At 38.1% G+C, this 12830-nt stretch overlaps 1 protein-coding gene across 3 annotated transcripts; it reads right to left on the bottom strand.

Moving 5' to 3' along the window:
• Positions 1-3371: 3371 nt before the first annotated feature.
• On the bottom strand, positions 3372-11530 carry LOC6581399 (zinc finger protein with KRAB and SCAN domains 1). Of its 3 annotated transcripts, none has more exons than XM_015161800.3 (3): positions 11253-11530; positions 7642-9067; positions 3372-5976 (listed from the first exon to the last, which is right to left on the bottom strand). In XM_015161800.3, the coding sequence occupies exons 2-3, from the start codon at positions 8366-8368 to the stop codon at positions 4496-4498; spliced, it is 2208 nt and encodes a 735-aa protein (XP_015017286.2). In that variant the 5' UTR covers positions 8369-9067; positions 11253-11530; the 3' UTR covers positions 3372-4495. The 3 variants fall into 3 exon arrangements, with proteins under 3 accessions (XP_015017286.2, XP_032587192.1, XP_002007129.2); XM_032731301.2 differs by lacking the exon at positions 11253-11530 and adding an exon at positions 10518-10647; XM_002007093.4 differs by lacking the exons at positions 7642-9067; positions 11253-11530 and adding an exon at positions 6046-6169.
• Positions 11531-12830: the final 1300 nt, after the last annotated feature.

Raw genomic sequence — 12830 nt, 5'->3', positions numbered from 1 at the left:
TATATAGTTTATAAGATCCACTGTAGCATATGTATTTAAAGAGACTGTGTATTGGGCATTGATAATTTCGTTTGATTATTATGTTTACTTGTTTTTTTTTTTTATGTGTTTTCTTTAAATATTTTCAAATATTTTCTACGAAAGCAGAAACTATTTAATTACTTGTTTCCTTCGCATGGTAGAGTTAAATCTTTTTCTAACTAAAAATTTTGAACAAGAACAAATTCTAATTAAGTGAAAAGTTGCTGAATATGTATATATATATATATAATATATATAAAGACTTGTACATCATTTACCAGAGTTTGGTAAAAATATGGTTTGGTATTCTAGAGAAATAGAGAGAGACTCACACAGAGTCTGAGAGAGAGTGGGAGAAAGAGAGAGAAAGTTGACTAAATAGGTGTCATATATGTTAGTATATCTATATCTTTATAGGTCTATAACTAAGTTTTGAGGGTTTCCATAAAAGCGAGGAAATCGAGTTCAGATGAATAGCCTATACTCATTTCTTGGTAGATCAGGTGGATTTTCTAATTCAAGAATAGCTGTCAGAAAACATTAGGATTACTTATGAAATCAGGGAATTTAGAGCATCAAATTATTTGACCTAGAGCTCGGCTTACTTCAATAAATAATTGCATTCAGTTTGAAGTGATCTGCTATAAGCCTCTATAGTCTAAGGAAATTATCACATTGTAACATTGCCTGCATTGAAAGTCCTACTGATAAGTAAACACGATGAAGTGATATTGCTGTAAGCGATATTGCAGCAGACGGTCACTCGCTCACCTCGTCAATTGAAATTCAATTCTTTTTTGATCAATTTCAGAACTTTAAGGAATGATGTTTAAAGAAGATTTGAACGCCAGATGTAGTACTCATTTATGCAATGGGTTTTGGAAGAAAGAAAGAATCGCATTGGAATTTAAAAAAATTGATTTTAGTCTCAAATGCATTCATCAAAAATCCTCTTAAAAGTTTATTACTCAATCCTGTAATCCTTGTGTAATTTGCAATTAAAATCCTTATACACATTTGCCTAAGTAAAGCTGCAAATCTATTGTAAAAACACCTCAAAACTTAGTTATATAAATATAATTAATAATTATATATGATAGTAAGTGTTTGTATATATGATGTTTACAATATATATTGCAATAATATATATTTATATATATATATAACTGTTTCAAGTCTTTTTGCATCTCTAATATATGAATATATAAATTAATATTTACGTTACGTTACGTTATATTTTTTATGATTTTGTTTTATAAAATATCTCATTTGTATAATAATTTAAAATTTTAATATTAATTTTTTTTGGTGTCATTGAACTTGAATCTCAATTGGTTCAGCTGCAGCTCTGTGTGTGGGCGTGTGTGTTTCTGTGTATCTGTCTGCGTGTGTGTGTAAGTGGGTTATGTGTTAATGTAAGTGTGTGTGTGTGTTGGAATAATGAGAGCGCACTTCTCTGTTGCTTCTGGTCAATTAGGTTTGAAGGGGGTGGCGGGGAGGGGGCTTTTATTAACTTCTTTTGTAAGTTCTAAAACAAAGCATCTGTGTAAAAATATTTTGTTTGCATCTTTTACAATTTTTTTTGTTTTAATTTTTTAATTTTTTGTTTTGTTTTGTGTATAAATAAATCTAAATTGTAAATGAATCAATTAAACGCTTGCCTCAATGTACAATATATTTATATATAATTTTATTTTTGTTGTTCTTGTTCGTAATTATTTTTGTATATATATGTATGTATGTATGTATATATATTTTTTGAATGTAAAATTGCAAATCACATAATTTGTTACCACTACTGTTCAATGGAATTGATACATATATATATATATGTATATATATATATAGGCATTTAATGCTATTTAAAACGCTATCAATAAAGCCATGCATAAACACGATTTCGAACTATGGCCCTATAAACAATTGCACATAGCACTGTGGTCTAAATTCTAATTTTTTAATTTTTATATTTATATATATATTTTTTTTTAGTTTTTTTTTTTTTTTTGCTATTTTTTATGGGCATATGGCAAAATGTATTTGTTTATGTATTTTGTATGTAATTAATTGTTTTTTTTTTTTTTTTTTTTTTTTATATATATGTGTGTGTAAGTGTGTATGTGTGCCTCTGTCCATTTAGCTCCGTAGTTAATAATTAATATATATAATATATTTAATATTATTTTGTTTTTTATTTTTCTTTCTCGTTGTATAATTAAGTTCGAATTGTTTTCAATGTTTGTGTTTGTTTTTGTTTCTGCTTCTTGGTTTACTATGCTTAATTTTGATATAAAAACTGCCTCTGTTCAATATATAATATATATATATATTTATATATGCATTAAAAAATAACCTCTATCAATTCTTAAATTAAGAAATAAATGTAATTGACAATTTAATTCAAATGGATTTTGTTTATATTTTTGTGTTTCGGAATAAAAACTACGCGTAAAATAAATACTTATTTCTTGTATATATATTATATATACGTCTTTCGATTCCTATATATATATATATATATATATATATATATAAGAGTTACGTTCATTAAAAACTATGTCACTTACTTTTGGAATTGCTTTTAGTTCTCATTTTTGTTTTACAAGTGCTTCATCTTCTCCATCTTCATCTTCACCTATGCATCTTTGAATATCTATTGAAACTTTCAGATGCTTGCCCAAAACTTTTTGGATATATGTATATAGACTGCGCTATTGTATCTGCGAGTATTAGCTATGTATATATATTATATATACTCTCTCATATACTGAGCTTTATCCTAGGCCAACGTGGGCTTACCATACTGTATTAATATTATTTATTTCATTTTGCTTTCTATAGGAATACTCGTTCAAGCACTGAAAAGTGAGCATATTAATTTTGTGCAATTCTTTAAAATAGGAATTTTTTATTTTGTATACATATACTCTTGGGTATAGCAGGTCCGATACTGATACTTGCAGCTTACAGAATGCGAAGTTCTATAAATTGAAGTTTCAGCATTAACTCTCAGATAGGACATATAATTTTAGGTTGTGTCAAATCGAAAGACTTTTCTTTTTTTTTCTTTTTTTCTTTTCTGTTATAAATTCAGTGTGAACGAGTATTATGCAGTCGGTAGTGTCCGACTGCCAATGTTTTTGCTTGGTTTTCATTGTTGTTTGTATAAAATTAGTTTATAATCTGGATACTATGTACATAATTTAAGTCTAGTAATAAAAATAACTAAATATATATATTATATATATTGCGAAATGTGTGAGTATGTGTAGGTATGAGTGTATATAACTTAATTGAATTTATATTAATTTTTTTTTTTGCCTTTTCTTTATATATGTTCATTTTTGTTGTTGTTTAATTGAATGCATTTATGTTTAAGTATTGTCCTTGTGATATGTTTCTAAATTGTTTTTTCTTTATAATCATTTCTAAGTAATTGAAGTAGTTTTTTTTAGAGCATATTATGGAAGTTATACATCTTAAATAGGGAGTTTTTTCTTTTCGAATATATAAAGTTTTGTTGCTGTTTTTCTAAAATTGTGAGAGTATTAATTCAATCATCATTGCTTATCTGTTGGCCTACCGAACTTGTGATGCCTTTGGTTTAGGTAAATATGTATATATACATATATGTATATATACACATATATATATATACGTTTCAAAAGACTAAGAGCGAGAGTTAGTTTAGAGAAAGTGCTAAAAAAGTCCTCTAGTTAATTAGTTGCTAAGATTCGAAATGAGCTGGCTTTCCTCTTTATTATTATTATTATTATTATTACTATTAGTTTACTCTATGTATCTATATGTATGCATGTGTGTCTTTATGTCATCATCTGCTGTACCTATGTATATAAACTCTAGAGCCCTAAAACGATGTCTTAAAGTATTTTTTTGTTGATTTCTTTTTCTTTCTATATACCAAAAACATGCAAATTGGTTCTGCTCGCTATATACTCATATAATTCATAGATGGGTATATATATATATACATATACATATACATATACATATATATATATATAGTTTTTGTATATAGAGTTTCTACTTATGTTCCATAATATTCGTTGTGTCAGATTTTTACTATAAGTTACATTTTGGATTCCATATTAAACCTTTTGTTTATATATTTGTATTCTTTTCCTTTTTTGTGTAATTTCTCGCTCATTCTCAAAACTAGGAGAAAACAAAAATCGTAGTTATAATAGTAATTGGAGTAATAATAATAATATTGAGAAACATGCTATTGAGTATATCGGCATTATCGGCATTACCAAAACACATTCCATACTAAAAATTCCATGCTCAAAAAACTACTCATATAAGCTGCTAGTTGACTGTTTTGATTCACATATATATACGTGTATATATATATATGTATATCGATAAGGGTGCTCGAGTATTGCTTATAGGGTTTGCTTTTATCTTTCATTGTTATAAAGTATTTTGAAGTTTGTTAGAATGTTAGTTTTACTTAGGCTACCACAATATCTTGACTGTTCTCATCGCTCTCCAGCTCATCGGCCTCGATATGCTTCGTCTCCTCCTCATCCTCGTCCAGATCAATGTCATCCACGCTCTTGTCGAGCGATATGTCGCTATTATCCCGCAGGCAGGCCGACTCCAGATGCTTGTTCAGATACGATTTGAGCGCAAAGGTTTTGTTGCAGCGCAGGCACTTGAAGTTCTTATCGCCCGAATGCGTCTGCATGTGCGCCCTCAAGTTGGAGCGATCCGCGAAGGCTTTGCCGCACTGCACGCACACGTACGGCTTCTCACCTGTGTGGGAGCGCAGGTGGCCTTGCAGCAGCCAGGGACGCGAGAACAGCTTGCCGCAGATGTCGCAGCTATGCGACAGTTTGTGCGTTAGCAAGTGCATGGCCAGGGCGGGCATCGAGACGTAGGCCTTGCCGCAGGTGTTGCACTTCTTGGCTGACTGAGAGTCGAGGGAGCGATGCGTCTGCTTGTGGCGCGACAGATTGCTGGAGGTGGCGTACTGCTTGCCACACTCGGAACACTTGTAGCAGCCGCGCTTGCGCTTCGCATAATTCTCACCGCTTGCCACCGATTCGCCATTGCCGGCAGCAGTCGAGCTGCTATTGCTGTTGTTGTTGTTGGCGCCACCGCTGCTGCTGCTGTTGCTGCTGGTCTTTGGACGCTGTGGCTGCTTTTTATCCTTGCTGGCTTTGCTGGCTTTGGTGCGTCCATCGAGCATATTGAGACACATCTTCAAGGCAGAGGCACGCTGTTGTGGCTGCGGCTGTTGTTGTTGCTGCTGCTGCTGTTGCGGCTGTGGCTGTTGTTGCTGCTGATGCTGTTGCTGTTGCTTGTTCCAGTGGCCGGATTCGGAGGAGGAGGACATGTCAATGTCCACATCTGAGCTGTGATCAGAATTGGGCGGTGTTAGCGGCGAACAATTGTTCGATGTTTCCGTTGCGCTGTGCAGCAAATCATACGAACTGCTGCCAATAAAGCGAATATTTGAGCTGTTGCTGTTGCTGGCAGCAACATTGGAGTTGTTGCTGCTGCTGTTGCAGCTGCTGCTGCTACTGTTGCTGCTTTGGTAAGGCGATGGCGTGTTTGATATCTCCTGCATGACATTTAGGTTGTCCGGCTGCTTGGGCACAGTCTCCTGCTTCATTATGGTTACCACACAGGGCGGTATCAAAGGAGGCAAGCTCTGGGATAGCGAGAGCAAATCATGCGCCGCCTCCGTTTCCTCCAGGCTGCGTCCTCGGTAGATAGCCGCAGCCACTTGTTGCTCACGCTCCCGTTCACGCTCGCGCTCACGTTCACGCTCCCGCTCCCTCTCTCGTTCCCTTTCGCGCTCACGCTTTATGGTAATCGGCAGCGGCTGTCGCTGCGCTCCGTTGGCATTCGCTGGCGGCGCATAGAAAATCACTTTGCCATCCTCGGCTGGGGCGCGACCGATGGCCACTGGACGGCGCATAGATACTGCAAATAGAATACAAATGCTTATTCGATTACAAATGTTCAATTAGCCCAGCCATCTGGTTGACTGACAATCTAGAGGCATATCACAGCTATCGATTTGATTTGTAAACTCCATCCTTAGATCAGATTTGTTGCAACTTCTCAGGAAAAGAAAAAAGAGCAAAAAACTTCCTGACGATTGACAGCATCAGAAGTGAAGGCTGTCAATGCACTTGCTGTCATTCGCCATGATAACAAGTCACAGCTTTTAATTGTGACTTGGCCGCTGACCAGGATTGCCAAATGCCCAGATAATTCTGTTTCACATCGATGTAGCCTATAATTTAATGATTCTCATTAGGTCTAAGTGCATAAGTTGCGTGAAATATGCATTTGTAAACAAACACTTGTTACTCTTTTTGAACTCTGAACTGAATTAGCACAACTGAACTGTAAAGACACCCTGTGCTGAACGGCACCGCTAGCTTTGGTAAATATATAAATTTTACGGAATCACCCTGTGGCAGTTAAGAAGGTATGCAGTGGAGAGCTTCCTTCAATTTCGATTAATCTCAATAATATTTTCTTGAATGTATTTAAAAAATATATTTTAAAATTAAATACACTTAAAATATGTAAATAAAAATTTGCTTCAATTGCGTTTATTTGCATATATATCGCAATTAAAAGCTTATGCATTAATTAACTGCTGCTAACAAAGCATATTTACGTTGCACACTCTCTATGCAAACAAACGTACATTAGTTGATTAAAGATGCCTTGAAAAATGAAAAAACAAATAACATTGTCCAAACGGCAAAAATTTATGCACTTCAATTTAATTAAGAGTGTGACCATGGTTAAACACTGTTAAAATCTGTTGCTTAGTATTTTTGTGGGTAAAAGCAACAGTGAGAGAGGAAGAGAGAGAGAGAGACGCTCCTTCTGAAGCTTACCTCTGCTTAAATATACTATAAACGAGCTCCTTAGTATTTTTTTGTGCTAGTGCTCGACAAAACAGTGTAGAGAGGGAGAGACGGATACTCTTACTATTAAATATACTTGAATAGTGTTCGCTTGCGGTGTGAGGGGGATGACATTATTTCTCTAGAGCTGTGTTACATTTCGTATTCTCAATCGATAAGACTTGCTTGCTTGCTGCTACAAGACTACAAGTAAAGTGCGCCCACCCTGCTGGCCCCCTTGACAATGGCGCGTGTTGGTTTTCGTGTTTGCATTTGCTGCTTTGCTTCTTCTGCACAGCCTTTTGTGAAGAGCAACAAGCAGCGACAACGACAACGACAACGGCAACAACAACAACAACAACAACAACATCGACAAGAAGGCAAACATGAAAAATGCCAACATACGCTAAAAAGATTAGCTAACGGCAACAATGTCAAACACGCAAGAGAGTGTGGGAGAGTGGCCAGCGGCAGAAGAAAGGGAAGGAAACGTAAGGTTGTCCGTTGTCCGTAACTGTAGTCCAAGTGGAGCCACAGTGGGTGGCCATAAAAACGTGCGGGCGACGGCTACTAAAAATAAATACACGAGTACACAAATTGTCGCAGCCACCTGTTCACATTGTTGTGACGCAACCTCTGGGCAGGTGGCCGTAATCAGGGGCAGGAGATTTAATGGAGGGCTATAAAGGAAAGCGGATATGTATTTAACTGTTGCACCTACCTGCGGATACTGTTTTGGTTGTGTTTGTTCCTCCAGTTGCTGCTACTGCTGCTGCTCCAGCTCCAGCTCCAACTCCATTTTCAGTTGTAGCTCCTGTTGCTGTTATGGCTCCTGTTGCTATTGCTGCTGTTGGATGGCGTTGTTTGTCCGGCTTGGAGATCACTTCTCCTATTGCTGTTATAGTAGCGCCCGCTGATGATACTAGATGGCGCTGCTTTTCCTGCTTGGAGTTCATTTGCACCAGCGACTGTGCCGCCGCCCATTCCAATTGTTGCTCGTCGGACTGGGCCACCTCCTCCTCGTCCTCCATGGCATCGTCATCATCATCATCGTCCAGCTCGATTATTTCACGCTTGAGTGCTGCTTTACGCTTGCTCTCCCTATCCTTAGCCTTCTCCTTATCCTTGTTGCCAGACTTAAGGGTCATCTTGCCTTGGCCATTGTTATTATTCTTATTGGCATTGCGCAGCACGGAGAACTTATCCTCATTCCAATTGGTATTGGCCGTCGGCCTCAGTTTACGTAGCTGCTGCTGTTGCTGCTGATGCTGTAGCTGCTGCTGCTGTTGCTGCTGTTGGTGTTGGTTGTTGGTTGCTCTGGGCTTGGGCTTGGGCTTGGACTTGGGACGTCGCCAGCTCTGTAAATCGCTGGCCGGCGCACATTTCTTGCTCGCATAGGCAATCGTTTGTATCTTGTTGCGATTGGGCAGTATAAAGTCCACAGACATTGTGTCTACGTCGCTCTGTTCACTAGCTGCCACTTGCCAGTTCGATCGAAATTTTTTATAAACTACTTAAAAACCCTTTGGGCTATACTTTGTATGTTTGTGTTACGGCTTTTCTTATTTTGTTTTTGCTTATTTGTTTTTTTGTTGTTTTTTTTTTTTTTTACTTATTTATTATTTATTTACTATTTTAGATATAGCACAACCTTCTTTCACATCGACTCCAGTGTAGTCAGTGCAGTAAAATGCTTCACTTTGACTCCAACTTTGACTTCGACTTTGACATGAGCTGCCTTGAGAGTAGCGCTACTTCCGTACCGGAAATCGGTTCTACTTCTACTTCTACCTCTACCTCTACCTCTACTTCTACTTTTACTTCTGCTGTTGATGTTGCTGCTTCTGCTTCTGCTGCTGGTGCTGCTATTGCTTTTGGCTTAGCATTGTTAACGTGCATCCTTGATCTTGATTTGGCTCTCTCCTCCACCACTGCCAAGCAGACTCCCCAGCAGTGTTATCTTATAACATTTGCAGTTCTTGTTCTTCTTCTCTCTCTATATATTTTTTATATATGAGTGTGTATGTATATATATATCACTTTTATTCAATACGCGTAGTATGCTTGAAAGAATCACTTAAGTTATTGCTTTCGTTGTTGCGTTTCCGTTCCGTTCCCGTTTCCGTTTCCATGCATTAATCAAAGTTCTTTATAGAACGGGAAAGAAGGTTTTATCCATTAGTTAACACAGCTCAACTAGAGCTTTGTAAATAAGACTTAAAATATACATATAACTAAGTTGGCAAATGGAAATTAGTAAAATATTTAATGGCAATTCACTGGAACTGGTTCTCCTCATATGAAAACCCGATCAACGATATGATGTTTTTTCAAACAAATTTTGATAGAGTAATTTTTTTTTTTTTTAAACAAATAGACAGTAGTTAATAAAAAGAACCGGTTCTTTTCAGTTTGAAAGTAATACGTTATCAATATCAATATATTTGGTGTTTGTAATAATAATAGTGAATAGGAACTAGTTCTTTTCAGATAAGCTACAGATCCTTTTGAATTTTTGGTAATATTTGAAAAGCTCATTAAAGCCAAGATCAGTACAAGATTAACAGAACTGCTTCTTCAGATTTAGATGAGAACTGGTCATTATCAAACGGAATACAACAAAAGAGTGCCATAATAGATAAGGTGGTAGTTCAAAATAATTTTTTTTTGTTTTACTCTGATAATTATATTCTTGAACTAAGTTAAATGTTTTTCTTGACACTTTAGGCTACTGGGTTGGAACTAGTTCTTCATTATTATTGTTTTGATTGGAAACAACTATTATTATTCAGACAGCTTTTCAATGGGTTTATTTCCACTATGCTCATATCATGTAATGGTAGTAATTGCTTTTATTGAGATGAACTGGTTGGTTTGATATTAGCCATAGCTGTTTTCATTCACATTTCCATGTTGTTATTTAACTCTTTGATTTACAATTGGATTGATTGGAACTTGTTTCTAATGGGGTTTTTTGATGATTCATTTGTATTTCTTGTTTCTGCTGTAACTATTCTAGTCAAACTGTTTTATTTAGACACTTGATTTTGTCCTTTGCACTGTAAACAAATTCACGCACTGGTTCACAGCTCGGATGCTGCTGTTCACATAACAAGTAGAGCAAAGCCTAGTTGCTGCCTTCCAGTAGATGCTGCTGCATGTACTTTACACTTGTTCCTCAGCACTTTACAAGAATATCAAATCGAGGCAGAAACTCGGTTTTATTTTTCTTTGTCTTTTTCTCTTTTATTGCAACATTTCGAAACAGTTTATTTAATATACCAGAAGTGGAAGTAGAAAAGGAGGAAAGTGGCACGGCAAAGGGGGGCTTCAATTCGTATGAGTGAGCGGGCAAAGGGGCAGGCGAGCGGACAGGCAGGCAATGCTCTTCCAATGGAAGGCGCGCACGCACACCAACCACGTAAACTATCTATCCCTATCCCACTTTTTAAAATGGCGCATACTCGTGCACTCGTTGGCTTTGTTTAGGAAATGCAGACTACAATTGTTGTTTATGAGATTTGGCTTGAACGTAAATCAATTCATTCACTGCATCACTTATAGCATTTTATAATACTTTTTTCATGTTGCACGCACTTTTTGTTGATTTGTTGAAGCTCACAGTTGCTTGAAAATTGAACAAGAAAAAATGAATTTTTTTTTCGTTGTTCGCTGTGTTTCAGCGTACAACAACTTGTTTCACTCTGCACTTGTCGAATGTTTTTGTGAGTCCGAAACGAGTAAGAGCAACGCACACCAATACAAAGAGAGAGTGAGAGCGAGTGCGAGAGCGCGCGAGAGCTGCGATTGGGAGAGCGAGAGCTTTTTAGAGCGAGTGGCGAGTGACGAGTGCGGCATACATGCAACAAATAGTCAACTGTTGGTTGCCCTAGCCTACCTCACTGTGCTCGAGCACCCACCCTCACTCTCACACACACACTCGCTCTCTCTCTCTCTCTCTCTCTCTCGCTCTTGCTCTTGCTCTTGCTGCCATTAGTTGCACATAAACAATGCGCAAATTTATTGCATACTTTGCAGCGTTCGCAACGAGTGTCTTTAGGGCTTGCTGCTGCTGTTGCTGCGGTATACGACACACACACACTCACACACATGCATACATACACACTCACACATACACATACACGCTGATTCGGCACTTTGTTGCATACGTCACATGCAACAAAAGTTTACAGTTGAACGTGAGAACTCATGCATAAATTGAGTTTTCAATTGAAGTTTTCGCCCGAATGAATTTCCTTGTTTAAAATTTTCACTTGCCAGCCATTTGGCGTAACTTTAATAAATCATATATTTAAATCTGTGTTTGCACACCTTCTTCTTCTTTTTCAGCTGGCACTTGCTCGTCGTTGACTTGATTTTGTATTTATTTATTTTATACTATTTTCCGAAATATATATATCATTTTTGCAGTATATTACAATTGCTTTATGTGTTTTGTGATTTACTTGAATTTTTGGACTTTTGTTTTAGTTTTTTTGTCTTGTTGCTTCTATTTTGTTTTGAATTTAGCATTAATTTGCTGCCGCTGTGCGTCAGTTATTGACGGTACCACTCCCTTCTTCTACTGCTGTGCGCTACGTTTTCACAGTTGCCGTTCACGTCACAGTTGCTAAACTGAGCTCTGTGTACTAGTGTGTGTGTGTGTGTGTGTAATTTACAGCGAGTGTGCGTGATTTCGGGTCAGCAGCGAACCCAAAAGCAACAACATTTTGGTGGTGGTGTTGGCGCTTAATGGGCAAGGGTGAAAGCTTCGGCTGTTGCAGGGTTGCGCAGATCTAAGTGCATAGGGCTAGAGCAATACTTGTTTAGCTTGGTTCCTCTTCTTGCTCTTCGGCTTTTGTTGCTTCTTTGATTTGTGTAGATCGATAGGCCGCGCTTTTAAAGCCAACGGCGACCAACACAAAGACACAACAAGTAGCCAAGCAGCAGCCGCAGCAGAGGAAGCAGAGCCAGCAGCAGCAGCCGAAGCCAGAGCCAGAGCTAGAGCCACCCCCGAAAGGCAATCAACAAATAGTGCGCAGACGCACTCGCTCTGCTTTTGGCAACAAATGTAACGAGAGCGCTCTTACACCCACACACACACGTAGAGACCCACACATACGCATACACACGCATAGCAAGCAAAGCCAAGCACACACACTTGTGGATTGCCGAAAATTATGCAACAGCAGCAGCAGCAGCAGCAAGCAGCGGCAGCGGCAGCAGCAGCAGCAGCGGCAGCAGAGCAGCAACAGCAGTAGCAGCGGCAGCAGCAGGAGTCGTATGGGCAGGCAATCGTTCATTTGGAGGGTTGTTATGAGCAGGGCTTGGGGTTGGTACATGTGTGGGGGGCGGCAGGGTGGTATTTTTTTGGGCGTGTGTTTTGATGTCTGCCACTTGGCTGCCTAGCTGCCAAAAATACCTAAAAACAATGTTGCTAGCCATGAGAAATGGGGCGCTAACTTAAGCTGAATTATGGTTAGATATGACGAGCTGCTGCACAAAAGACAACACACAGACACACACACACACACACACACAGAGAGAAGCTCACATATACATGTGATCTGGTTATTTGGCATTTAATTTGATTATTTTCCACTTGCACAATTGCCGCATGGCTTTTCTCTCTGTCTATCTCTCTCCCACTCCCTCATTCTCTCTCTTGCCGAAAAGCTGACACACAAGTTGGCCAGAAGCTTCACTAACTATGCCGGTTAGAACAATGGCCAGAACGAGGCATTCAGCCGCATCCACAGTGAGCTGTGTAACTCCCGCTCCCGGTCTTCCAGCTACCTAACCCCGCCCACGCCGCCTCCTGCAGCCTGTTGTCCCTTTTTCGAACATTTTGAGGTTTTGGGCTTTATTTCGTTACGTTTCGTTTGGTTTGGTTTGCTCTGTTTGCACAGC

This window comes from Drosophila mojavensis, unplaced genomic scaffold (assembly GCF_018153725.1).
Source record: "Drosophila mojavensis isolate 15081-1352.22 unplaced genomic scaffold, ASM1815372v1 contig_74, whole genome shotgun sequence".
NCBI classification, from domain to species: domain Eukaryota; kingdom Metazoa; phylum Arthropoda; class Insecta; order Diptera; family Drosophilidae; genus Drosophila; species Drosophila mojavensis.
Note: the sequence above shows the minus strand (reverse complement) of the source record. Positions and strands in the feature narration are given on the sequence as shown.